General features: G+C 55.6%; 1 protein-coding gene across 4 annotated transcripts in view; it reads right to left on the bottom strand.

Annotated features, from left to right (window-relative positions):
• Positions 1 to 25,130, bottom strand: part of TRAPPC10 (trafficking protein particle complex 10) — a 77,755-nt gene extending 52,625 nt beyond the window's left edge. For 3 of the 4 annotated variants that reach the window (XM_032356517.1, XM_032356526.1, XM_032356536.1), the window contains exons 1-3: positions 24,910 to 25,130; positions 5,166 to 5,247; positions 457 to 592 (exon numbers count right to left, since the gene is read on the bottom strand). In XM_032356517.1, coding sequence (XP_032212408.1) covers positions 457 to 592; positions 5,166 to 5,247; positions 24,910 to 24,976 — 285 coding nt within the window. In that variant the 5' untranslated portion in view covers positions 24,977 to 25,130. Of the gene's footprint in view, positions 1 to 456; positions 593 to 5,165; positions 5,248 to 24,909 lie in introns of those variants that run through there. The other variant, XM_032356543.1, reaches the window with a different exon arrangement.
• Between the last annotated feature and the right edge of the window lie 2,506 nt (positions 25,131 to 27,636).

Raw genomic sequence — 27,636 nt, 5'->3', positions numbered from 1 at the left:
ATGTGTGGCCGTGGAGGGCCTGCTCTGGGGGCACCACAGCAAGGAAGCGGGGCGGTCCCTGGCCTCAGAAAGCCCAAGAACCAGCAGAGACCCACGGGGAGAATGAAGTCGAGCAGCCACCACGACAGTGAACAGCCGTGGTTCGGGAACCAACTTGGAGGAAACACTAACAACCCCGAGAGGCCAGGAGGTGGCAGGGAGGTCCCAGGAACGCGCGACACAGCAGGGGAGTTGTACCCGGTGGCTACCCAAAAGGCGACACACGGGCCCAGAGCAGAAGCGTGGAGTAACAAAGCCACTGGGCACGTGACGGAGGAAGGGGAAAAGAGGCACCAAGCAGAGACCATCAAAGGGTCAATCTGGAACATCAGAGTTGCCTGAACAAAGAGCTAGACTGGGGACCCGCAGCCCTGTTCCAAGGCGCTTCCGGTCCTCCCCTGGGCCGCGCATACTTACGCAGCACTCCGTCCAGTAAATGTGAAGGAACGGGAAGGTGAGCAGGGCTCTGTTTCCTTCTTTGGGCAGCAGCTCCTCTTTGAACTGAACAAAGTTAGATTCTAGGTGAATCATCTTTGGAGCCCGGCCATAGGACCTACGAACAATTTTTAAAACGTCACTAAGAAAAATGACTACAGAGGGTCAGCAGAAAGAAAGGGGGGGGGAGCCCAACAATAACTGAATCAGATCCACAAATGCAAAAGTACGGATACGGTGTTAATCCTGAATTATGATCATAATACTCTGTCCAAAAGGATTCGGACATTCTCTGAGCATGGCGCGTAGTTACGTGTCAAAGCTCCGTCCCCATCGAGACTTCCGCGTTACTCGGTGACACGTGACAGCAATATCCTGCTGAACCAGGGCCACGTGCGACCACACAGACGGCTGAGAACAACGGTATTACTCAGAGTAATATCTCTATTACTGAATCTCTACGTCACCATAAAAAAAAAAATGGTTCCCAAATGTCAAACGCAGTTTGAAGACACGAAAGCTTTAAACCACACAAATCCTTTTACGATCACCTTTATGACCCAAAACAGAGCCGCCCGCCACCTCCTGCGGGAGGAACACGGAGCGAGCCCGCTGCCCTCGGCCTCCCCGCCACCCCCGGCCCCCCAAGGGAGGGACGCAGAGAGCCCCCGGCGGCTGAGCTCTGGTCCACGGCACGGCTGTCTCAGTATCCTCTGAAGCGCACGTTCGCCTCCGTGAGTCCTTCTCCACACCTGTACTCTCCACTTCCGGTAACTGTGTCTCCGGCACATCTCTAAGCCAGATTCTGGTATTTTTCGCGTCCGACCTAGTGGGTCTAGCACACTGAAACTAGCCATATTTAACACGATTACGCTGACGCTTGAACCTGCGTACTTTCTATTTTCAGGCTCCTTGCCCCTGTCCTTTGTGAGACTAATCAAGTTTCCTTTTTCCATCCTTTTTCTCTGCTGGTTTGAAAGTTTCCCGTCTATTTCTATTCTGCTGTTGGTTACATCTTTATTTTTAACACGCATCAACTTAAACGTTTCTTTGGAAGCCCAGAGGAGTGTCGACCCTCGCCCTGAGCCAGACAAGTAGACAAGCACACCTCCTCCTCGGCTTTCTTCCCCACACTAAAATGTTGGACTTAAGTTTTGAAAGGACTGACAGCTTAAGATTAGCAAAATATCTTTATGGCTTGTTTGCTGGCAACCGCTTCCTTCCTCTGAATTCTGGGAGCATCTTCCTTGCTGGGGCGCTGGTCCTTTCACTATCTCAGGGCAGGGAGGCTTGGGACCGCACTGGACTTCGCAGCCACCTGCCGGTCACGGCAGGCACCGAGCGCAGCGTGAGAACACCCCTCCGGAGACACAAGGGAAGCTCCGAGCAGCCAAAGTCACGCACCCCAGGGCCGCCATGGCTCCCAGGCCCCCGACAGACAAAGCGGTCAGCCCAGCCTCCGCAGGGCCCCGGCCCACAGGCAGGGAGGGGGCGGACTCGGCGCTCCCTCCGGCCCGCGCGGTGCGGCAGCGCACACCTCGAGGCTGGAAGGGGTTTGCCATCAGTGCTTTGAGAAGGGCCGGCTCTGCAGCTGCATTTTCCACGTTGTCGGGACCGCAGATCTGCTTTCCTTTTATTTTCCTGACATGGCCTCTGGTTTGCTGTGTTTTGCTTTCAGTCCACGGGACTTTCCATGGGCGCCAGCAAGCCCGATTCGCTTCTGGGAAAACCCTGACCTTCGTTGCTCGGATCCTGTCTATGGCCCGTTCCCCATCCTCTGCTCTGAAACTTCCGGCTGTGCCCCACGTCTCGGGGTGTCCCTGCGCCCCCGTCTGCAGCTCTGGGCCCCCGTCCCCTGCGCAAGGGGGCAGGGCTTCGCAGCTCCGTCTTCTCACTCCCCGACGTGCTCTCCTCCGTACAGCCGTTCGCCGCACTGAGGACAATCTCGGCTTCGAGCTTGGGTCCGGGGTCTACTCAATGAGCCGCACATTCTGACCACAGCCGCAGGCACCCGCTGCAACACGTCGAACAGTGTCAAAAGGCCGTTCCCCCTCCCGCTCTCTCATACGCGCCCAGCTGCCTACCCCAGTCTCCTCTGGTCCCTCCCGTACCAGTTTTCCTAGAGCTACGCTGACAAGTTACCACAAACCAAAGGCTTAAAACAATATTAACTGGGGCGCCCGGGTGGCTCAGTGGGTTAAGCCTCTGCCTTCAGCTTGGGTCATGATCCCAGGGTCCTGGTATCAAGCCCCGCATCGGGCTTTCTGCTCGGCGGGGAGCCTGCTTCCTCCTCTCTCTCTGCCTGCTTGTGATCTCTGTCAAATAAATAAATAAATAAAATTAAAAAAAAAAAAAAAAAAGGAAAGAAAAAACATCAACTCTAACTGCTTGGGAGGCCAGAAACAGTAAATCAAGGCGCTGGCAGCGCTGGCCCCCCCGAGCGCCGGCGGGAGAACTCACTCCTCATCCCTCCTACCTCCGGCACCCCGGGCGGTCTCTGCTTGGGGCCCCTCACGCCCTCTCTGCAGCCATGTCCAGGCGACTGCTCCTCGGCAAGTGGCTGTGTCTTCCCGGGACACCCGTCATCGGACTCAGGGCCCCCACTACTCTGGGATGGCCTCACGGGGTCCTCGTTCCGAACGAACTCACACGCAGCCTGCTGACAGACATATGCTCTAGCGGCCACGACTCAGCACGTGGTACCTCCCCAGACGCCGTCCTGTCAGACACCATGTCCAAGTGTCCGTGATGAAATCGGCAGGCTCAGCTCTGCCCGCCCGTCTCTTGCCCGTGCCCCGGCCCCCCGGCTCCGTGGCCCGCCTACTAAATGCAGCAGCACCGGGGTCTGGAGCCCGGCACACGCTCTGGTGACAGTTTTCTGATGTGCTATTGGTCCTCCCACGTTCTCAGCTCCCGAACTCGCCGCTCCCCGTGTCACCCCTCCCACCCCCGGCTCTCCGACAACCGCAGAGTCCTCCCTCAGGCTGGCGTCCCTCAGAAGGCCTCCTGCTCCAACCAGGAAGGCACCGCGGGGCCGGTCTCCTCCAGGACGGCGTCCGGTCTGTGCCACGATGAGTTCTCGACCGCCCCGCCGGGGGAGCACCAGGGAGGCGCAGCGCTCTGCCGCCTGGTTGCACCTGCTCCGATCCAGACGGGCCGCCGTCAGAACGGTGCTTCTCCCCACTGCCTGCGGAGCCTCGAATCCACGGGGCTGAAGCTCGTCCGTCCATAGCCAGAGCCACAGGCCGGTGCAGAGGTGGCCCTGCGAGATCTGTCCCTCCTGGCGCTGTCGCCTGCGTCTCCAGGAGCCGCCTTCGCGGATGCGGGGTGCATGGGCTCAGCCGCCTCTCCCAAGGCCTCCGGCTCTCGTCCCTCTCCAGGGAAGATGTCCCGCCTCCACCGCGTCGCCCTCCCGCCTCGTCAACCCGTCCTCCGGCTCGGGCGGTGCAGGAAGGCGACCACACACGAGATCCACAGCCTCTGCTCGTCTCTGACGGACCCCCGTCTTGTTTCATGGACACACTCTTGGCTCGTCTCTCTGAAGGGTTAAAGACCGCGTATCGGAAACCTCTCCAGACCCCTCCGTCTCCCTGGACACGGACTCCGCCGCGGGGCTGTCGTCTCTCGCGGACAGCACGGCCTCCTCAGGTGCCGAACGGTTCTCCTACGTGCTGTCTGCTCCATACACGCAATTCAGGAATCACCCGCATGCCTCCTGCCACGCCGCCGGACACAAACACGAGACCGGCTCCCACCTCCGGACCCCAGGAAGCCACAGCAGTCCTCCGTGGGGGCGGGCTGCACCCGGCGGGCAGAGGACGATGCAGCAAGAACCGGACGACACGAGCAGGACTAACCACCGGAGACGCGCACGCACCTCGACTAAAATCGGACTCCCCCTACTAACAAGTCAAACTCCAAACAGTTTCTAGAAATAACAGCTCATCTTAGCAGAAATAAGTTTTCCAATAGGATAATTCAATGTGGACTACTTCTCCGAACAAGTCATGAGACAAACAATCACAGGCAAAAGGACGAACAAGATGGCTGGTCCGGTGCGTCCCCCCTAATTTACAAATAACATTTTTCCACGCACTTCCTCACCCTTAAGAAAGGACCCCAGGAGCCCAGGGAGGGGAGCCCTTGCTGAGACTGTAGGTAAAGGCCATGTGCTCTGCTCTAAAGTGGAGTCTGTGCCTTTAAGACACTCTGCTACAGACTCTGAACTCAAGGAGACAAACCAGCGTTGCTGGAGGGGCGGGGGTGGGGGGTGTGGTAACCGGGGACGGGCATTGAGGAGGGCACGGGAGGTGACGGGCACTGGGTGTTCTATGCCACTGATGAATCATTTACCTCTACCTCCAGAACTAATAATACACTGTGTGTTAACTAAACTGAATTTAAATAAAATTAAAAAAAAAAAAAAAAAGATACTCTGATGCGCCATGAGGAGTCAGAGGTTGTTCCTATAAAAGCGGGCCTTTAACTCAAAAGAACTGTCTTGTTTCCACCACCTTATGTTTCAGTAAGAAAATCAACATACTTCTCACAAGTGAGGCCCACGGACTATGTGACTGCTTGGTTTCTTTACAAGACACCTCCCAACTCAGGCTCTAGTTTTCACCCCTTACTTGCACAGAGATGTCTACAAAACCACGAGGAGACGACGCCGGAAAACGAGCGGGCCCCACCTTCTCCATTCCATCGGCTCTCTCGGAAGCTGCTGGGAAAGCGTCGGATAGACAGAGGTAAATAAGTTCTGATCTCCAGCACCTACAACAGGAATAAAAAGAAATCCAGTTACGACATTCTTAGGTGAATACGGGCAAAATGGGCTCTAGAATTTACTGGCTTGGTAACTTGAGACAATTTTATATTTAGTAAAACAACATCACAAAGTAAGATTGTCGCACACCTTTAAATAACTCGTCTCAAGAAAACCCAGCTCTTGGCCTGCACAGTCTAACTTCACCCTGCGACACCTCCGTGCGGTGCGCACGATTTTCCCTGAGGACAATGAGGGTCAGGGAACGAAGCTGGGAGACGCAGAGCACATGCTCAAGGCCACAAAGCTAAGAAGAGAGGGAGCTGGCGCCCATCCACCAGCCGCAGCCTGACCGTGTGACCCACGGCCACTGCTTCCTTCTGCTTGACGTGAACAGCCACAAACGTCCGGCCGAAAAGGAAACCCCGAGAAGTAAACGTGAACTTCTTCACCAAAATAAACTCACGATGCATCCAGATGCTGGAAGGAGCTAAAATGGACACAGGACACTCTGTGTGCACACACGACACACGGGACGCCTGGCGAGCCTTCCCTGAGTCAGGACTCACAGTAACGGCGCAGGAAGGCAAGCGCCACCCCGTCTCACAGGCCAGGACGACGAGGTCTGAGAAGCCGGCGCGTCTGGAGCACAGCCCTCGCTCACGGCGGACGCCCGCTCTGAGTCGGGGTGAGTTTTAACTCAGCTCTTATCTCAGCGTTAACAGATGGCAGAGTCCATCAGCGCTCCTACCACGTTACACTGAAGCTAAAGAACCTTTTAATACAGACCAGTCGAACTCTTACACTGCAGGATCGTCAAACTCGAAGCAAGACCATTATCCAAATTGCTTTTGCATTGATCTTAAAGAAATCATTGGGAATTGATGTGGGCCATTAACACATCTGCTTATTTTGCTATCATGAATGTGTATATATATATACGTACACATACATATACGCATATGTATATATACACATACGTATATACACATATACATAAAGAGACCTCCCCCACACCACATAAGGATATCAAGTCACTGCAGAGAGCAGCGACGCTTCGGGCAGCCAGCGTCGGAGGTGGGGGCCGGGGCAGGAAATGAGCGCTGAGCGCCCCTTGGCCGGGGTCTTCTCAGAGCCACGCCATCTCCTAGCCGAGCGCCTGCGCCTGCGCCTGAGGACAGCCACCCCTCCTGAGCCTCCCCGGGCCGCCTGGGGAGTGGAAGTGAGAACACCGTGGGCTGTGGCGAAGGTCAAAGGAGGGAACCCAAGTAAACCACCTTGAACCCCGGGCCTGCCACGAAGTAGTCTGGGTTACTCTTACTACATTTTTTGTTAGAATAAAAACAAATTTTTATGTTTTAACGTATCATTTTTCATCATATTCCTTTATTTGATAGTCATCTTAGAAATCATTAAAATAAGAAAATAATCAATTAGCCTCAGACTTCTTACCTTGGATTGCCATTCCCATGGCCTCCTTAAAATTAAAAGGTTCCGGGATTAATGTACAAAAGCGTCTACTCTTCCGCCAAGGAGCAGGATGAGGCCCTCTCCTGCTTCGCTTGTGTCCACCGGTCCTCGTCCTCGTCCCCAAGGCCTGCACGTGCACACACACTCCAGAGAGCCTCCTATGTGCCCCACGTACCTCCCTCGCAAAACCCTACCAGAACAATAAACCTCATCTAAATGGAGACCATAAAGTTAATTTTTCTGACACGCTCTCATGGCATAAACCTTTAATTTGTCCTAAATTTAATCTGAAAAGATTACAGGTCAGCTAGCATAATAACTGCGGACTTAAATAGGACCGTTCAGCCTCAGGGCCTTATACACTGAGCTGTGCCCCCCCCCCCCAAATCCATGTAGAATCCTAACCCGTGGTGGCTCTGAATGTGACTGTACCGGGAAATCATATCTGTAAAGGGGTGGCTGAATTAAATGAGGCCTTTCGGGCCTTCGGGCTCTGATCCGATCTGACCGGTGCCCTATTCTAAGAGACGATGTGGAGACACAGAGAGGTTTTAGGGGTGTGAGCTCACGGGAGGACACAGAGAAGACCGCCGTCTGCAGGGTAAGGAGGGAAAGCCCCAGCTACGGACACCTCGAGCTGGGACTGGAGAGCCTCCAGCTTCCCGCTGGCTGGCTTCAGCCTCGCGGGCTGGGCCCCTCAGCGGCTCGTCACAGCGCCCCGGCGGACGAACACGGCACCCCCCGGTCTACACCTGAAGGTCAGATTTCTCTAACCCACCGACTGAGAACGAAGAATGACCCTCACTGTCCAGACCGCACACCCGTCATTATCCTCCGAGCCTCCTCTTGGTGTGGCGTCCCTGGCAACCCCGAGACGCCCCTGAACACGGGCTCCGGAGAGCCGGGGCAGGAAGGAGACCGCAGAGCGGGGGTACGACCGTCCGAAGGAACGACGTCTCCGCTCCTGGGACAGGTGATGAACCAACCAGACACACGCGGTAGAAGCCCCAACCGCCCGATCACGACGGCGCCAAGGCCGTAGAGCTCGGAGGTCTGAACTAGAAGACGACGGAGCAACTGCCCAGCTGACGGCTGTCAGAAAGCAGCTACTCAGAGCAAAAAGGCGGCTTTCAAGGCTGATGCGCCCAGCCTCAGAGAACCGTGTGCAGAAAACGCCTGTGCTAATTTTTCCACCTCAAGAGGCCTAGTGAAAGACTAAAGTCAGAGTATTTATTGTAACAACTAAGATCCCTCTTTGTGTGTATGAGGAAGGGGGACTCCTCAAAATAGTTAATGAGGGTCCTGCAGAGCGTAACTACTAACATGAACATCGCACCCCTGCATGTGTCTAACATGCCCCCGTCCTCACCTCTAGAGGGGACACATCTGGGGGGCAGCTGCGGGGTGTGCAGCCCACCGCAGTCATCCACGGCCCCCGGCCAGCGTCCAAACGCGGCTGTGCGCTGGCAGGAGAGGGAGAAGCAGGGACAGGCGCGAGGGCCACTCAAATGCGAAGGGAAACACGGGGACAGTCGCCCTGCTGGGAACCGAGGGACACCAGCATTCAGGGTGTTGCCCAGACCTACCCGCACCTGCCCCCGCCCAGAAGAGCCCAGCTCAGACACCCCCAACAAAGGCAGCCAGAGCCCCTGGTTTCTGATTATATGAACCTGTTTTTGTCTTATTCCTGCCACAGCAGGATTTTCTGACCAGACCTTTGGTACTTCCTGGATTATTACTGCATTCTGAGATTTTTACCAGCATATATTTAATCATATTAATCGTGCAATTTAAAACTTTTTATGCCAAGAGCAGATAAGACTGCTAATTAAACACGGAGCGAAAAAGAATTAAAAAAATACGATTTCAGTGATTTAAGCATGAATGGGTCATATTTCACATTCTTCTTATACCTTTACCTCGTAATTCAACATTCTTCTTATACCTTTAAAACAAAAAGAAGGGGCACCTGGGTGGGTCAGTGGGTTAAAGCCTCTGCCTTCAGCTCTGGTCATGATCCCAGGGTCCTGGGATCGAGCCCCGCGTCGGGCTCTCTGCTCAGCGGGGAGCCTTCTTCCCCCTCTCTCTGCCTGCCTCTCTGCCTACTTGTGATCTGTCTGTCACATAAATAAATGAAAAAAAAATTTATAACAAAAAGAACTGGGAACTCAATTACAGAGAAAGTAATCAGTAACTTGGATCAACACTGAAAAGACACTAACATGTGTCCATTTGAGAAAATATCGGTAACTACACATACAGACGCTTCTCTTGAGTTTGTGATCCCCAACAGTAAGACTGTAAGAAAACAGCTCTTTTTGAAATAACTCTTCAAAGAAGGCGATCATAGCAAAAATAGAAACCTGCAGGCTGGACAGTCTTCAGTCTTTCCTGGCCCAAGATGCTGTCACTGAGATGAGAGTCTAACCAAAGCTTAACAGCAGGCCCAGCCCACCCCCGACCCCCACCCCGGTCACAAGCTGTCGCGCCCTTTGCATGAGTCTCCCGCGACCTGAGGAACAGTGCAAACCCTCGCCTTCCACCACTGTATCTCTGCATCCACTACAGCGACAAAGTCACGGTTACTTAGTGTCAAAACAAAGAGTCACATTTTTAATTCCTAACACTAGATGGCAACCGACCAGAATCAACAAGAAGCTGACCCGTCTAGGAGCAGAGGCAACCTCCCTCCGCCCCTGCCCCCTTGCTGGAAGTCCACACCCAAACCAAACTGTCCCGTGGGGCTCTATCTGAGGGACAAGATGACAGGGCGCTCACTTTCTGCATTTCAGGGACATAGGACGTCTAAACTAAAAGGTACGGATTCTAACACAAAAGAAAACTGTTTGTACCTACATTCAAAAAGCTGTAAATTGGTTGCTGATGTTCCTATAATGTTTATGCAACGATTTTTAGAATATTTTAGGACACAGTTATGACATTAAGATTGAATCTGGCACTGAACCGTCTACAGATAAAGTAGTTGAATTACCAAATGTGGTTTGAGTGCTCGACAGCTACAAATTAAGCCTCGGGGAAAACACAAGGCTGAACTGAAAAGTTACTCTCCACTGGGAAGGACACGGGACTCTCACGCTTGTACAATCATTACTCCCCACGATTTTTATTTTTCCCCACACATGTGTTAAGGGCATTTGGAAATCTCTGTCCTAGTCCTGTAATGTAACGTAACACTACATTGGTACACTACAAGACCCAGGAGGCGTAAGGTCAAGGACAGACGTGGTTGCTAATCAGGTGATCATAAATAAAGAGATTATCCCGGATTATCCAGGAGGGCCCAGGTACCGGGAGGGGAGGCTATTCCGTGGGGAGGAGGGAGGCAGAAGGCCAGAACCGAGGAGTTGGTACCATGAGAAGGACTGAACAGGTCCCTGCCGGCTTTGAAGATGGAAGAAGGTCCATGAGCCAAGGAATGTGGGAACCTCTAGAAGCTGGAAAAGGACAAGGGGAGGGCTTCTCTTCTGGGAGGAATAAGCCCTGCCAAGCCCTTGATTTTAGCCCAATGGACCCATTTCAGACTTCTGACCCCCAGAACCCTAAGACAAATACATTTCTGTATTATTTGGTAATTCATGTATAGAGGCTCTGTCGAAGCTGGTTGGCTGAAGGAACAGGTTCCAGAAGACCTTCCGTCAACAGCCAACATTTCTGTCAAAAGCTGACCAGTTACCAGCCCTTAAACACGCGAAGCTATAAAATCTCATGAAAATAGGAAAGGGTCAGGACACTGTGACCACTAGAAAGCGGCAGAGAAAACCAAAAGGTTCGGCCGATCTGCAACTGACGGGCAGCCTTCCTCACAGTACATACATCTTCCAGATAGTATTTTTCTTTGGACTTACCCTGGGTCAAAGATCTTACATCAAGTCTTTAAATACTTGTTGATACCCTCAGACAGCATCATTTTTCTTCAAATTCTTTAGTATAATCTTAGCAAAGGGACAGAGTAACTTTTCCAATAAAACACACCTCGTACTTTATCCCAAGTGGCTGAAGACACCCAGGCTATTTTAGCCTGTTAGCGAAACGGATGTCTTCAAATACCTCGTGGACAACGTCTTAATTCAAGAGCATCAGTTCTGCCCTGCAGGACTCCAGAGTCCCCTCCGCCCCGCATTACGGGGTGGCAAAGACGGGGTAGGGGGCAGACTGTAGCTCAACAGGAAGCAGGTGCTAGGTGCGAGACCCACACTGGGGCACTGAGTGTCCCCCCGTCGGGGCACCTCCTCGCAGGCACTCCAGAAGCTGCACGGCCATGGAGTGCCTGGCTACCGGGTGACCAATTTCAAGGCCCTTCCCAGCAAGGGATCCTATGAGTCTCTACCTTTGAACAAATAAGTCAAAGGAAACATGTACTTTACCTGGCCTCTGTTGTATAGAAACATGTTCAGAAAGAGCCATTCTTTAAGCATGCCGTTAACCAAAGAAAGCTAGAGTTCACCAGGGAGCAGCGTGCTCCTGCTTGAAAACGGGGGTTAACTGAAGAGAGCACGGACACTCGCCCTAACGATGCCTGTCCCTGCCCAGAGACCACACACCGAATGAATGAACTGTTCCTGAACAGCTTCTAGCCGAACAGACTTGCAAATGAAGGATACAGACATCCAAGGTCACGAGCTGGGAAGGCGTGTCAGCCCGGTCAACCGAGCGCAGGGCGTCTGCGCTGTGCGGCTCGTACACCGGCACAGGAGGGAAAATTAATGCCTCACGTCGGCAGCTCTCTCATGGGGAAAACCGACACCAAACGCATGGTCGTGGCCCTCCCAGACTGTCTGCACAGCAAAGGCTTCACATTTGGGGCTCAGAGGTGGGGAGTGGGGTTCAGGAGAAAAAACACACGAGATCAGACGCCACCCAGATTCTAGAAGTAGAAGCCAAGGCTTAGTCTGTGCCCTGAAATGACTGGGCAACGGACCCGCTTCTGCGCGCACACACTGCCCTTCCTTCATGGCGAGGCACAGGCCTGACATGAAACAAGCGAGCCGTCCCAGCCTCCTGCTGCAGAGGCCACGTTGGAAGGAAGCTAATTCCTACAGCCAACAAGATGGGGACGGTGGGGGTGGCCTTTACCTGCCTGTCAGCCGTCCTGCCCAAATGCCCATTTCAGATCACGCATCAGAACGTCCTGCCATTTCCTTGCTGGCGATCCGGTAACGCCCACTCCATCCCGCTTCCGGCTCCACCCCGACCCTCAACCCTCGACCCTCGCTCTGAGGCCCGTGCACACGGGCGCCCGCCCACGCTGCTTCTCCCTCTCCCAGGAGCCGGTCTCTGTACCAATGACTACCCCCGGGTGATCAAAGGGGAAAAGGCAGAGAGTATGTCTGTGATAACTGAACTGCACGCCACAGGAGTCTGCAGAAAGGGAGCCAATGCTTATCCACAGAGAACAGAGAGACGAGGTCCCACAGAGAGACAAGATATGCAGCCCCGGAAGTCTTTGTCCTTTCCAGCAGGAAAGACAATTGAGCACAAGCCACAAGCACCGCGGGGTTTAAGCAGATGCTTCTAACCGGGAGGCCAACTGGCCGTTCTCTGGAGCTTAGAGACCAAACACGACCCAAACGTAAGGAGCAGAGACAAACCGAAGGTCTGGATGAAGGCATCTGAATGCAAGTGCGGGGAAGAAGGAACCTGAACAGTTCACAGATTTTCACGTAAAGAACTACAGGGTGACCGCAGCAGCTGGCATCACAGCGTTTCCAGCTGGAGAGAGGGGCCTGCTTCAGGCCCAGCCCTGCGCCGGGGCTCTGGAGAGACCCGCTCCTGAAACCCCCCGTTCCCCAGAGTTCCCAAAGACCACTTTCTCAGTGAGGTCTGGCTGCCGCCTCCAAAAGGCTCACCATTACCAAGAGGAATTTAGCGATATTCAGCAAAATTACGAGTTTACCACGGCCCCAGCGATCCCTGAAGGAATCCATCCCAACAGACTGCACCATGAGGCTGTCTGATTCAGGGTTATTTGAAAGAGCAAGAGACAGAACCATCCAGTTTCCCGACAGGACCAGAGGAGCATCAACCACAGAACACCCATGATCCACACCACGGATGGAGCTCTGTGCGGCTGGAAAGTCCAACGAGCAGGATCTCTAGGAAGTGCTGAGAGAAAAAGGGAGGCAGGGGAACTGTTTCTTGGTCTGTGACCTGCTTCCTAAGAAGGGAAGTACGAATGCGTATGAATTTTTTTCCAACGGCAGGAGAATATTTAGGTGAGGACAGAGTCAGTGGGGAAAGGACAGAAATCTGCGCTCCATACCTCGCTTAGAAGATCCGGTTGTGAGAGCATGTAAACATTTTATGTGATTACAAAACAAAGTTAAATTTTAAAAAAGCTTTCTCTAAAAATATCAGGGGAAAAAAAAGAAAACAAAGGGAGTTAAATGTGCCCACGGCTGGCAGCAGAGCCCCAGAGAAAGAACAAGGCTGGCCGGCGGCCCATGCCTCCTGGTGTGAGATGTCCAAGCGCTACAGAGAACACTAGAAGCATCTGAAATCTCTGCTCACGAGTCACTGCTGGTGGCAAAGGGGCAGAGGCCATACAAGGTGGGATCAGGGGCTCCCGGACAGGCAGCGGCCGCTAGGGGTTTGTGAGAAAGGACTATTCCCAGACCGGCCTGCATGATCAGCAATGGGGGAAGAGCCCGCCGGGGGAGAGCGAGGCAGCTCTGGTCTGAGAGCGCTCTACCTGTCACCCCCAAGTCTCCGCAGAATGGGAAGAAAGAAAACACAGAAGATCTAGCGGTTCATTGAAACCGCCGAGTCCTAGGGCACCTGGGTGGCTCAGTGGGTTAATAAGCCTCTGTCTTCTGCTTGGGTCATGATCTTGGGGTCCTGGGATCAAGCCCCGCATCGGGCTCTCTGCTCAGCAGGGAGCCTGCTTCCCCCTCTCTCTCTGCCTGCCTCTCTGCCTGTCAAATAAATAGTTTTTTTTTTTAAATCTTTAAAAAAAAAAACTACCGAGGGCGCCTGGGAGGCTCAGTGGATTAAGCCACTGCCTTCGGCTCAGGTCATGATCTCAGGATCCTGAGATCGAGTCCCGCATAGGGCTCTCTGCTCAGCAGGGAGCCTGCTTCCCTTCCTCTCTCACTGCCTGCCTCTCTGCCTACTTGTGATCTCTCTCTCTGTCAAATAAATAAATAAAATCTTTAAAAAAAAAAAAAAAAAGCCGAGTCCTGAAATTGACTCACAAGGACCCAGGGAACGTCAGGGCATGCCTCACCTCTGCACTCCCAGCTCTGGCCCTGAAACAAAGACTCAGCGGCCGTCAGCAGCCCAAGCATATCGACTAGGGTCTTAGAAAACCTTTCCTCACTAAAAAGCAGCAGGGCTCCTTGGAGAAAGGGCAGACTCCAGGGCCAAGGCTGGAAATGAGTCTGGAACACGTTAACAGCAGACACTCACAAAGACTCTTACAACTCAGAGGCCAACTAAACAGCAAAGACGGAACCACGGGCAGGTTGGCAAGGACCGCACAGGCCACCGACTGAAACAAAGCAGGTCGGGGGGCGCCTGGGTGGCTCCGTGGGTTAAAGCCTGTGCCTTCAGCCCAGGTCATGATCCCAGGGTCCTGCGATCGAGCCCCGCATTGGGCTCTCTGCACAGTGGGAAGCCTGCCTCTCTGTCTACTTGTGATCTCTGTCAAATAAATAAAATAAAATCTTTAAAAAAAAGAAAAAGAATTCTTGGGGCACCTGGGTGGCTCAGTGGGTTAAGCCTCTGGCTTCAGCTCAGGTCATGATCTCAGGGTCCTGGGATTGAGCCCCACGTCGGGCTCTCTGCTTAGCAGGGAGCCTGCTTCCTTCTCTCTCTCTCTGCCTGCTGCTCTGCCTACTTGTGATCTCTGTCAAATAAATAAATAAAATCTTAAAAAAAAAAAAAAAGCAGGTGGGTTTAAATCCTTACATTCATAATGATACTTAAAAAAAAAAACAAAAGGTAAATGATCACCACTGGAGGACACTCCCTGTGAGTGCGTGAACCCACACAACCCACACCACTGGACGAGCACGCGACACACGTACACACCATTGCTTAAAAGGTTCTATTTATTTGAGAGGGAGAGAGAGAGAGCACAAGCAGGGGGAGCAGCAGAGGGAGGGGGAGGAGGAGGCTCCCCGCAGAGCAGGGAGCCCAATGTGGGGCTCGATCCCAGGACCCTGGGCAGGCGTTAAACCGACTGAGCCACCAGGTGCTCCCCACACACGCTTTATACGGACACATTTCCACTAACAAGTGAAGACGAAACGGTAACACTGGAATCCCGCCAGTCTGTGCCCCACAGGGTGTGAGCCACAGAAAGGCCGCTCCCACCAGAGAGACCCCAGTGGGGCCCGCACGGGGCCGGTGGAGAAGACTATCTTGCCAAAAACATTCAACCTGAACCTGAGCCAGCCTCTGGCTCCGAGGACCATCTTCCAGGAGACACAGAACTCCAAGGGCGGAAGGCACCCGGGACACCGCCGGCCAAGCGGGAGGCAGGAGGAGGGCAGGCCACAGGCCCGAGCCCGAGCTCTTCCGTCAACCGCCCGGAACAAGGGGGGGACGGGGGAAACCCGAGATTTGAAGCCAGACGGAGAGCACGGGCTCCAAACCTTATGTGGACACCAATTAATTCAAAGGGCTTAAAAGAAAAAGACATTGAAGACACACTGAAAATGTAAACGCTGAGTATTCGATACTAGGGAAAATTGTTTTAGATGTGAAAAAGGCTTTACAGTTATGCTTTTAAAAGTCCTGATCTCTTAGCGATACGCCGTCTTGAGGGACACACACTGTCTCAGCTTGGGCTGCCAGGATGGAAGATGTGACGGGGTGGTTTCACCAACACCGACTTGTCCCCCCAATTCCGGAAGCTGGAAGTCCCAGGTCAAGATGCCGGGCCGTTCAGTTCCTCGGGGTTTGGGGAGGGAGGGAGCGCACTCTTCCTCCTCGCGCGAGGCCCCTGGCTCCATCCTCGGGGCCCAGCTTTGGTCCTCTTCCAGCCCGCTCCCCCCCGAACACCCCGGCTCCAAACCGTCACCCCGGCCTTCAGGGCTCCAGCACACGAGAGGGGAGACAACGCCTCACCCCGTAACACACGCACGTGCAGGTCCGTGACGTCACCCTCGGGGTCTGCTTTGGACGAACACAGGGTTGGTGGGAACAGGCGCAGACAGGGGCAGGACTGGCCAATCCTCCCAACTGGTGGAGTCGGGGGACAGGTCTGGGGGTTTCATTATACTACTCTGCTCCGCACACATTTGCCAACCTTCCATCATAGAAAGTGTGAAATGCTCCAACTCTCCCACCTCCCTTATCCCTTTCTTTCTTCCACAGCACTAATCACCGACTGCATCATTTGCTATTTTTGCCCGTCGTGCCCCTCCTCCCAGTGGACTGGAAGCTCCACGAGGGCTGAGGTCTTTGCCGGCAGAGGTGACCCAAGCCCCGGCAACAGTGCGGAGCCCAGAAGCACAGTGTGCACCTGCTGACCGGGGAGCCTGGCCCGACCCCTTGTAGTCTACACCAGCCAGCGCCGGACCCCAGAGCTCGGACACCCTGCGGCAGTGGTGCCAGCACTGCTGGCTGTCAGATTATGGTCTCGGGATACGAATGCAATTTTAGAACGGGTAAGATCACACTGAACACCTCCAGCACGGCTGACTGACTCAGTGCTTCGACTGCTGAACCAAAGTAAGCGAGACTTCTATTCCACTTCACTCTGCGGCAAAGGCTTTCTCTGCGGGGTAATTTTAGGGACAAGTCCCCCTTCCTTCCATGTGGGCAGATGGTGTCTGCCTCCCCAGCTGCTCGGTGAAGCCGTGGCAAAGAAGTCGGGCACCTGGCTGTTGGTCCTCCCTGGGCCGTCACACACTGAGGGCTCGGGCACAGCGGAGCTGGCCTTCGGGGCTTCTGCTTCAAAATGACCCCTGACGGCCCACTCTGTTGTCCGCCTCCGTGCTTGCAAACTTACTAACTGATCCAGCTGGTCTAAAAGTGCCCATGAATGGTGCACGGCAAGGTAGTAAAAATTACTACCCCAACGGGATATCGTTAGTGCCAAGGCTCTACCTAAAATCCTTAGCTCTAAAATATATCCAACTGCTTCCAAGTGCTAAACAGATCTGCTAAAAACAAGAAAACTTTCCAAACATACAACAGTTCCCAGTGAGACCGAGGTCTAAATCTGTTGTCAGTTTCTTCGCAATTTCTCTACTCACTTTTTTTTTTTTAGTTTTGCAAACAAGGGCCTAAAATAATATGAAGGAACAAAACATTACAGAACAGAAGCCCAAAAAGCCAAATAAAGGCATTTGTTTCCCGAGGGGAAAATAATCAAGGAAGGAGAGACTACAAAAAATGTTCGCTATTTCTAAGAGATCATCCCACCTTGGGTCAACATCTAGAGCCCCAGGTCCCAGACGCCCAGGAATCACTCCCGTGGCCAAGAGCTGACGAGGACAAACCTCTAAAGATAGAAGCAGCGATATAAAACCAGAGCAGCCCAATGGATGCTGGCGGCTACGCACCAGGACACCAAGGCAGACACCGCCTTGTAGGGAAGGAACATGGCCCCGGAACGACTTGTCCGCGCCTGAGCCCGAGAGCCTGTGGATGGGATCTCCTTTGAAAAAGGATCTTTGTAACTGTAATGAAGTTCAGGATCTCAAATGAGATCCCCCAGATCATCTGGATGGGCCCTAAATCCAGTGACCAGTGTTGTGATGAGGGACAGAAGAGCAAATGCAGAGACGGTAGCCACGTGGCTCCAACGACAGCCGGAGCTGGAAGAGGCAGGACGGACCCTCCCCGGAGCTGCAGGAGGGAGCGCACAGCCTCCCGACACCTTCACTTCCAACTGCTGGTCCCCAGACCCCTGAGAGAATGTATTTCCCTTGCTTGAAGCCAGCAAGTTTCTGGTCATTTGTGACAACAGTGCTGGGAAACTAATGCATATGGTGTAAAGTACAAAAACAGAAAGCACATTTTTTCCTAATGCTACTCCAGTTCATGTTTTAGACATGCTTTTGGTCACACCTCTTGAATGTCCGAGAAACGCGGCTGAGCACATAGCTCAGAAGGGGTCCCGCCAGCAATAAACACGTAAGAACTTCACTGATCATCAGGTACATGCCCCGCGGACAACTACAACCACCTTGGGCTGGACAAAGACTCCGGAGAGAACATCGAAAGCACAATCCATGAGGAAAAAAGCGTTAACTAGACTTCTTCAAAATTAAAAATGTATTTCAGGGGCGCCTGGGTGGCTCAGTGGGTTGAGCCTCTGCCTTCAGCTCGGGTCATGGTCTCAGGGTCCTGGGATCGAGCCCCGCATCGGGCTCTCTGCTCAGCAGGGAGCCTGCTTCCTCCTCTCTCTCTGCCTGCCTCTCTGACTACTTGTGATCTCTGTCAAATAAATAAATAAAATATTAAAAAAAAAAATACAGTCAAAAGCTAGGAAAGAGTATTCACAAATAAATCACAGATCTGAAAAAGGACATGTATCAGCAAATATCATCAACTCTTATAATTCAGTGATAATGTAATTTAAAAATGGGCAAAATATCTAAGTAAACATTTCACTCAAGAAGATGTACAAATGGCTGATAAGAATAGGCCAAAAGGCTCAACTTCACTAGTCGTGAGGGAAATGCAAATTGAAACCCAACCAGACAGCACTTCATGTCCACTCGGAGAGCTAATAAAAGACAGACAAGTGTGTGTCCGCAGGGATACGGAGCCACTGGAACCCTCAACCACCGCTGGCGGGGACCTGAGACAGTACAGATTCGGGGACTATCTAGCAATTTCTTAACAAGTCAGACATCAGCTTATCACCCAACACAGCAATTCCGCTCCTGCAATCTCCGCACGAAGACTGGAACAGGAGCCCGCGCTCGGGCGTGCAAGTGCTCCCAGCAGCTCTCCTCACGGCAGCCACAGAGCACCGACAACCCCCACGCCCCTCGCCTGGAGAAGAGATAAACAAGACGGGGTCCACCCGCACAGCGGACCACCCGGAGATGACAGAAGGAACACACGACAGGGGACGGCACGACCTCCACAGAGGAGGCTGCTGAGCCCCCGAACACGGCTGGGCGAGGAAAGCCAGCCGCGAGACTGCACGCCACGTGATCTCATGTCTAGAAACATCGAGAGAACACCACTGTGGATAGACAAAAAGCAGAGAGAGGCTGCCCACACCTGGGGGAGAAGTGGGGATCACCTGCTAAGGAGCACAAGGGAACGCAACAGGTGCCGCTGCCGGGGGCACAGCTCTGCGGCCGGATGGTGGAGGAACCTTCCAGCAGGCAGATGAAAGCTCCGTGAAGACACCAAAGAACAAGTCTGCCTGCCGAGTGGGCCTCGAAACGCACCTCTTCCCAGAGCGACTGGGAAGCAGCCGGCAATATTCCAACCGCTCTGACCTTCTGACCCAGCAAGTCCACTGCCGGATTCCATTCTTTATTTTAGAAATCTATTCCTCCTTTATTTATGCATTTTTAGGGCTGAGGCTGGTTTGGAACCTTACAGAGCTCCTCTTTCAAGGCCTCATGCAAATGCCAGCTGGGCAGACCTTCGGTCCTACCCGCTCCCCTCAGAGGCTGAATCCGCGACCCAAGAAGGCTTGCGTGTGGTCATAAACTTCTACGGACTTAAAGAAAGCATATCTGAACCCCGTTCTGAAGGACCAGCGCAGGGAAGACGGTCCCTAGCGCATCAGTGGGCCTCTCTTCTCCTGCTGGATTGACCTGGACGCCCGGGTCCGAAGCCTGCAGAGAAGGTCTGCAGCAGCGCAAACACTAGGCACCCAGCAGGCTCCCTAAAACAAGTCTGGGTGATCAGGGCTCAGGCTCTCTAAGCATTTCCCACAAAGCTGTCTTAGCCCAACATGACCCGCATTTCAAGAACATACCTCTATGCTGTCAAAAGCCTCTAACTTACGGACGCCTCAAAGACAGCACCGTTGTTTCCTAGAGAGACGCTCACTCATTTATCTATTCTATTTATTCAGTGGATATTTTCTGAGCGCCTACTGCGTGCCCAGCTGCGTGCCCAGCTCGGCCGCAGGAGCCAGGAGGCCAGCAGGGACCAGCAGACGCCAGGCCCTCACCCTGCGGCTCGCAGGCAGCCTGGGTCGGGGCAGACGAAAGACAATGAGCGAAGGAAAAACAAAATGTTTGTGTCGGGGGCTGCGGGGCCAAGAAGACTGCATCAAGTCAGCGGTAAGCCCGACAGTGAGCAGGTGCGGGAGGTGGTCCGGGAGCAGCTCCCGGAGCGGGGGGGGAGGCAGTGAGGAGTCAGAAGGGCAGTGCGGGCGGCCAGAAAGCCACGGGGCTGGTGGGGTGAGGCCCGAGCCGGGCCCACAGGAAGGTCTGCGAGGGTTGCGCTCGGAAGGCGGCTAGCCCTGGAAGGGTCCCAGGAGGCAAGCGTGCCTCTGAGGACCCCCGGAGGGATCGCCCCCCGCCCCCCGGAGAACTCGCCTCAAGGGGCTGGCATGAAACCAGGGAGGCCACCGGAGGCCGCAGGAGCACACCCAGGGCAAGGCGAAGGCGGCTTGCATTTGGGGGAGCAACAGTAAAGGTGGGGAGAAGTGGCTGACTTCTGGATAAGTGTCAAAGATAAAAGACAGGACAGACTGACCGCCAATTGTGATGAAAAGGAGTCGTCAGGAATGACCCCAAGGGCATCCGTTTTTACTTAGAGCCCAAATACCCTGTGAGCCCGATCCACTGGGGAAGGCACATCAAGTCAGGTGGAGACCAGATCCCAGCAGACCTGACGGGACGGGGCAGGAGAGCCCCGGGGCCGGCTCCGAGGCCTGCAGAGCGAGGGGGCTGCCTGACAAGGGCCAGAGCAGGGCCCGCGGCATCCAGGCCCGGGCAGCAGCGGGGAATCGGCACGGACCCTGAGACACAGACACAAGACAGCATGCAATAGCCATGAAGGGAAGCGTCAACACTGGCAAAAAGCTTTTTTAGACAATAAGTTCTTGGGTCAGTCATTCGCACTCCCACCAAAGCCCGACCCCTTGGCCCTTCCCGTGTGTCCGTGTGGACCCCCTACCTTGTGGTCCAGTCCCTCCCAGGCAGAGACTGGCTCTGGGAGGCCTGCCATGCTTGATACTCTCTGACATGCATCCGGACTTAAAAAACGAAAATCAGGCCGCTGACTTTCACTTGCACACACCAAATTTACTAGGAACGCTTCTGAGGCGCATCTTGTAAATCGGGCCTGTAAGCCGATGTTCAAACGGAAAAGGAACGTTTTACTCCTACATCATCAGTGCACGTCCGCCCTGGGGCTGCTGCACCTACTTGGACCACGGGCACCACAGCAAAGCCGCACCCCCCATGGCGCTCCAAACGGATGAGAACGGCGATGCTGCAGATGCACCAGGCCCCCCCTGAGGTGTGCCGTTTCAGTACTCGGTCCTGCTACCTCCCTTCCAAGGACACGAGTGTGTCACAGAACAGCGTGGCTGCTATGATAAAAGAAGTACCACCAAAAGAAAGCGACAAAGAGGGGGGCGATGTCCAATCGGACTCCCAAGCTAGCGAAGCTGTACAGTGTCCGACGGGGCAACCACCGCATCAGTGTGTCACCGCACTTGTCTAAGAATGAAAAACGTTTCTTCTAGGGCGCCTGCGTGGCTCAGTGGGTTAAGCGGCTGCCTTCGGCGCAGGTCATGATCCCAGGGTCCTCGGATCGAGCCCCGCATCGGGCTCTCCTCTCAGCGGAGAGCCCGCTTCTCCCTCTCCCCCTGCCTGCTGTTCTACCTACTTGTGCTCTCTCTCTGTCAAACGGATAAATAAAATCTTAAAAAGAAAAAAAAATAAAAATGTTTCTTCTAACTCATGCATATGATTTCTCTCAAATAGCTACTGTTACAACATGATACTCCTTTAATAAAATTATTTGAACCTAACTATTTAATCAATGGAGCTATTAAGTATTCTTCTTAACCTAAACATGTCATGATAAAGTCATTGAGACACCTAGGCCCTGTGAACAGTCTAGGAACCACTCCTCAGCGGTCAGGCTAACAGTTTGCACGGTGATTCCTCTTCTGGGTGCTTTCCCCAAGTTCATTCTTCCAACTCTGTGCGGACCCCCTGAGACCGGTACTATGGCCATCTCTGTCTCACGTGGATGAGACCATGAAGCGCCCGAGGTCCCCCATAAAAGACCTCTTGTTTCAAGCAGGCACAGGCACAAACAGCACACCGACCCGGGCAAGGACATCCGGTGGCACCGTCAGTCACGGAACGAGTGAGGTTTCTGAGGACGAATGTTCCTCCGGTGTCTCAGCTGTTGGTCGTTCTGGGCGTGAGAGGTCAGGACGGGCCAGCTCTGCACTGCTGCGCATCGATCAGAACAAAAGACATTTGAAGCGACTTCTCTGGGACTCGAGAGGCAGTGGTTGAATCACAAGCCCCACACCTTCAGGGTAGGCGGGACATCAACCACCCGCACATTTAAAAACTTCACCCTAAGGCGGAAAAGTCAAACTCCAGCCAGGCACACAGCCTCCTGCATCTGCTCAATTCTGCTGCCTTTTTCCCTCCTGCAAAATTCAGAGCGGCAGACGTGAAACCCCGAACCAGAGATCCGGAAGAAGAAACAGCGCGGTCCGGGAAGGGATGCTGAGATCGGAGCGTCTGCACGGGGCACTGCGGCGCCTCGAACACCATAAATCCTGTGTGGACGGCACGTGCTCTTCTCGGCACGATGCGCAGGGTCAACAAAGAGATGCCACCGATCAGCGGAACTACAGTAACTGTCTGCCAGAGGAGAGAGCTGGAAAAGGAGCGTGTCTCCCCCAACACTCCCTTGGAAGAGAAACCTGTCCCCATCCTAAAGCAGAGAACGGACCCAGCGCTGCGGATAACGAAATAATCTATGCCGACACCTAAACTCGGATCAAACCGGCTGGGTTTCTTCTCGGTCTCATGGTGCATTCTCCATGATGAAGACATCACAGTGCCGGTACTCAGATTGCCGAGTAGGGGATCCGCTGCACGACGTCGGTGCACAGTCAGTCCCCGAGCCGTCGCGCAGGCTCGATGGTACTTACTGGCTTTGCCAGTCGTGGTCAAAGCGCATCCCCTGCTGAGGTGGTCCGAGAAGGGGCGGCAGGTTGGGAATCTCTTAGTGGCGGAGTGAAGGCCAGTAAAACGTTCAGGGAGCTTCAGGATACTATTAAGATCACTCAGCAGCTCTCACGTAATCATGGGCTCTGGTTACCCCAGTCTCCGGAGACTCTCCCCTCTGCTCACAGCGACACACACCTAAACGGCCCCTACACTTCCGCGAGGCAGACACACTCTCCTTCTCCTCAGAAAGGTCCACTCCACGCGTCCCACGTTCTCGGAGAAAACTCCAGCCCGGCACAAACTCCGCTCTCGTCGGAAGGGAAGCACTCCGACGGGATGGGGCCGCCGAGGCCGGCCGGTGTCCCAGGACAGGAGGCAGCCAGACCAGGAACACAGCGTGGCAACGAGGAGACCAGGTACCGGTATCAAATCAAAACTTCCAGGAAGAAGGAGCCTCCTTCCCACTGCGTTAGTGTCCGCGGCTTAGAGCAGCTCCTCCTTCACAAGACCAGGGGCGGACCGAATGGAGCAGACACAGAAGGCCTGAGGCAAAACCGGGACAAGTGCCCCCAAAGCTGCAGCCCCAAGCCCGGAAACCCCAAACATAACTCAAGGGTGAGCTGGGAAGCTCACAAACCCGTGCCTCGTGGAGCTCTTTCTTACTTCCCAGCTAACTCCGTCTGAAAGTTCCCGAAGCCCCTTTCTTCCCCCAGACCCCAACGAGGCAGACGCCGTGAGAACACGGGCTCCAGCGCTGTACACGGGGCCGCCCACGGACCGGAACTTGGGTGAATCCGGGGGAAAGGCCGCCGCGTCCCCGGCGGGCAAGAACGCAGACGGTAAACCCGTGTGTGCACCAGTGTCCACAAGGACGACAACTCACACGCCCGGTGCTGAGACTTAAGAACCTGACCTCCGAAGCGCACTTGCAGCAAGTCCGCAGAAACCTGTCCAGCCTCGGGGGTGGAGACACGGACCAGCCGCGGGGCGCCGGGGAGGCACCTCCAGGCCCTGGCACCGAACAGGAAGACCCCGGGGCGCGGCCCCTGTTCCCGGAGGCCCTGGAAAGCACCTGGCGCCTGCGGGAGGGACCAGCCCTACAGGGACCCGTCCTCCGGGGCCGAGGGCAGAGCGCGGTGCGGCGTCTAGGCAGACACTCAGGGCACAAGCCCGGGTGCGCACGGCTGTCCCCGAACGACGGCAGGGTCCGGACTTCGCGGAGACGCAGCCGCGGTCCCGAAGGAGGTTTCTCACCTGGAGGGGAAGCCACGAACCCAAACCTCACACGGCCTCTCGGGGCTCTGGCGCGGGAGCAGGAGAAGCGCGTCGGCCGGCCGGACCCCGCACGCCGGAAGGAAGACCCTCGGACAGCCGCGAGCCCAGGGCCCCCGCGCGGTGGGCTCCCGCTCGTCCTCGCGGCCGCGGCGCCTCCGCGCACAGCCCGCGAGCGCACGGGGCAGCAGCGCACGGGGCACCGGCGGGGGCTACGCTCCCAACAGTCCGAAACTCCGGTCCGCGGCACGCCAGACCTCGCCGGCCGCCGGCGCGCCTCCGACCTCGTCCGCCCCGGCGCGAAGCTCGCGTCCGGCCGCTCGGAAGTCCCGGCGCGCCCAGGACCGCCCGCCAGCCCCGACGCGGGGGCACCGGCCCGGCCGCGCAGAGCGGGGCGTTCGGGGCTGCCCGGGGCGCGGCCTCGTCCGCGGGGACCGGCGCGGCTCCCCCCGCAGCTGTCACGCCCGTGGCCGCGAGCGTCGCGCGGCTCCGACCCCTACCCGCGGGCGCCCGCAGCCCTCGCGCTCCCCCGAGCCCTTTCCGGGGGCCACGGACGCGCCCGCGGACTCGGCCCCGGCGCCCGCCCCCCGCCCTCCCCGAGCGCCGCCGCCCGGCCCGCCGGCGCGTCCCGGCGGGGTCGGAGGTCGGGGCGGCGCGCGCAGGGCCCCGCCGCAGCCGCCGCCCGGGCCACACCTCCGTTCCGGGCCGCGGCCGGGCCGGGAGCGCCCGGGGAGGGCGGGGGGGCGGGGGGCGCGGGGGGGCGCGGGGGGAGGGGCGGGGGGAGGGGCGGGCCCGCAACGGCCGCCCCCCCGCGGCCGCGGCACTCACAGGTGACGATGGGCTTGTTCTCCATGGTGTAGATCACCGGCGGCTGCGGCGCCTCAGGGGCGTCCATGGGCGTCCGCCGTCACCGGCCCGGGCCCCCGCGCCCCATGGGCAGCCCCGAGGCCGCGCCGGGCCAGCCCGAGCCTGAGCGGCGCCGCGACAGGGAGGCCCGCCCGGCCGCGCGAGGCAGCTCCGGAGCCGGCCGCCCGCCGCCGCCGCCGCCCGCCGGCCGCACCACTTCCGGCCCCGGCACCGCCGCGCTACCGCTTCCGGGGCGCGCGGCTTAAAGGGGAGGCGCGCCGGCGCTGTCCTCCGACAGAAACGCGGGGGCGGGGCCGGGGCGGGGCCGGGGCGGGGCCGGGGCGGGGCCGGGGCGGGGCCGGGGCGGGGCCGGGGCGGGCAGGCGGGGCTCGCGCGTGGACCTCGGAGCGGAGGCCCCGCGCGGACCGTGGAGAGGGCTGCGGCCCGGAAGCCCCGGGGGACGTCTCCACCCGCCCCAGCACCTGGCCACCCGGAGCACGGCCGCTGCCCACCGTGCAGATCCCCCGAGACGCGGCGTCCGGGCTGCCGGGCGGCAGCCGCCCGGGTCACTGGCAGCACACAGACAGGGGCGCGACCCCGGGACGCGGGTGGAGTCACCGACCGCACGTGGACACGGGGATGCCCGCGGGGGTCACCGACAGCAACCCAGAGGAACCCTGGACACTGGTGTGACCCTGAGAAGCGCTCACAGCAGGGGGACCCTGGGACGGCCCTAGGGTCCCTAAGGAGGGGCACGTGGACAGTGGCCTGGCAGTGGCTCACCTCGTGGGTCCCTTCACCCAGAACGTAGCTTTCGGCAGGTTCGCCAGACTCCAGCGCCGCAGGGGAAGCCGGGGTTCCAGCATGATCCCCGCTGCGGGACGGAAGGGCAGCTACTCCTGCCAGACGGCCGGCTTGCGGTCTTCTTGCTACACTGGGTTTAGCTGGAATGTTGCTGCCACAGAGTACAGCAAGATTACTGGCCTTCCGGCTGCAGCCAAAGATCCCACAGCGCCTCAGGTACTCCTCTGGGCTCCCCGACCCTCCCAGGGAGTTGGAATGACTGCCTCCTTCTGAATGTCCACATCAGAGTGCGGCACTCGTGTTAGCACTAGCTCCGTGTGTCAGGGACAACTGCTGAATGCTCCAACTGTGGGACTGTGCCTTCCACTAGGGTCCTGAGCCCTCCCCCAGACCCAAGCACACGGGACCTTCCCCCCACGGAATGGGCGTGTTGTGGGAATGCCACAAAATCAAGCCCCACTTGAATGCACGTAAGTTCCCTGTGTAAGGAAAGTCGTTTTGGGGTAACATCTGCAGATGAAGTAACGTGACCGTATGTGTAAAATAGTTTGAACAGAGCTGCCAAGTGTGTGTGCCTTGCACAGCACGTGCACTGCAGCCGGGTGAGGACATGAAGAGCAGCGTTTCTGACACGGGAGGCTGTGAGGCACGGCCGGAGAAGGAACCGAGGAGGGGTGCAGAGCCAGAGTCGGCCTGGGGGTTCCCTGTAAGTCCTTGGCCTCAGCTGGGCTCAGCAGGTGTAGAATGAGACTCCATGGGGCTTACCAGAAAGTGACTGTGACAGAGTCAAGCGTGGCACAAAGACTAGAGGTTGAGCAGGGCCAGTGGAAAGATCTCACTGATGCCTCACTAACTCCCAGGACATTCCGCCGAGACCCCAGATGGAGGACTTTGTGCCCGGGGGTCTGCCCACTTTATCCGTGAAGGCCAGGAGGAATATTTTCGGCTTTGCAGGTCATATACCGTTTCAGTCTTAGATTTTTCTTTGGGACTTTTAGAAAAACAATTATTTAAAAATATAAAAACCATCCTTAGCTCAAGGGCCAAATGAAAACAGGGCATGGCCCTGATGTGGCCAGGAGCCATACATAGGTTGCCAACCCCTGCCCTAAAATAGGGTCGATGCTACACCAATCTTAAAACAGTGCAAGGCAAAGCCTTGACAAGATGTGCAAGACAGACAGCACTCAGATTTGAATCTTGACAAGCTGGTGGACACTTTGGACATTCCTCAGATCCAACCTAACAAAAAGCCTAAAACTAAGCCTACACAAAGTGAAGGTGATAAAGATAGTAGTTGAACTGCCAGCAAGAACAGAAGTCCAGACTCTTCTGTAGAAGATGATCCATGGTCTCTACGACTCGTGATTCACCAATGCCCAACGTATGCTAAAAAATTACTACGCCTCAAAACCAGAAAGTGTAAACCGTAATTGAGAAACAACGCCGTCAGTAGAAACCAGCCTCTGGATGGCCCAGATACTGTCTTCACAGAGTAAGACTATAAAGCTCCCGCAGTAAACTCAAAGCATTAAGGAGAAGTACGCACCTAATGAATAAAGACGGGGACACACAGCAGAGTAAGAGACGTATCAGAATAATTGAATGGAACATCTGGAACTCAAAAGCTGAAATGAGAATTTCACCCCATCGGCTTAGCAACAGGTTGGAGAGGAGACGCCACATCAGTAGACACCAGGGAAAAACCAAATAAGGTGACTGTGACCTATCACTTCATGTCTACTCAAGTAGCCAAAATAAACAAACACTTTTTAAATGTTCAGTTTTGTTTTTTTGTTTTTTGTGTTTTTTGAAAGAACACATATGAGTGTCAGAGGGCAGGGCAGCGAGAGGGAGAGAGAGAAATCTCAAGCCGACTCCTTACTGAGCTCGGATCCCAACTCG

The sequence above is a fragment of the Mustela erminea genome, chromosome 1 (assembly GCF_009829155.1).
Source record: "Mustela erminea isolate mMusErm1 chromosome 1, mMusErm1.Pri, whole genome shotgun sequence".
Taxonomy (NCBI): domain Eukaryota; kingdom Metazoa; phylum Chordata; class Mammalia; order Carnivora; family Mustelidae; genus Mustela; species Mustela erminea.
This window is presented reverse-complemented; position numbering and strand designations above follow the sequence as displayed.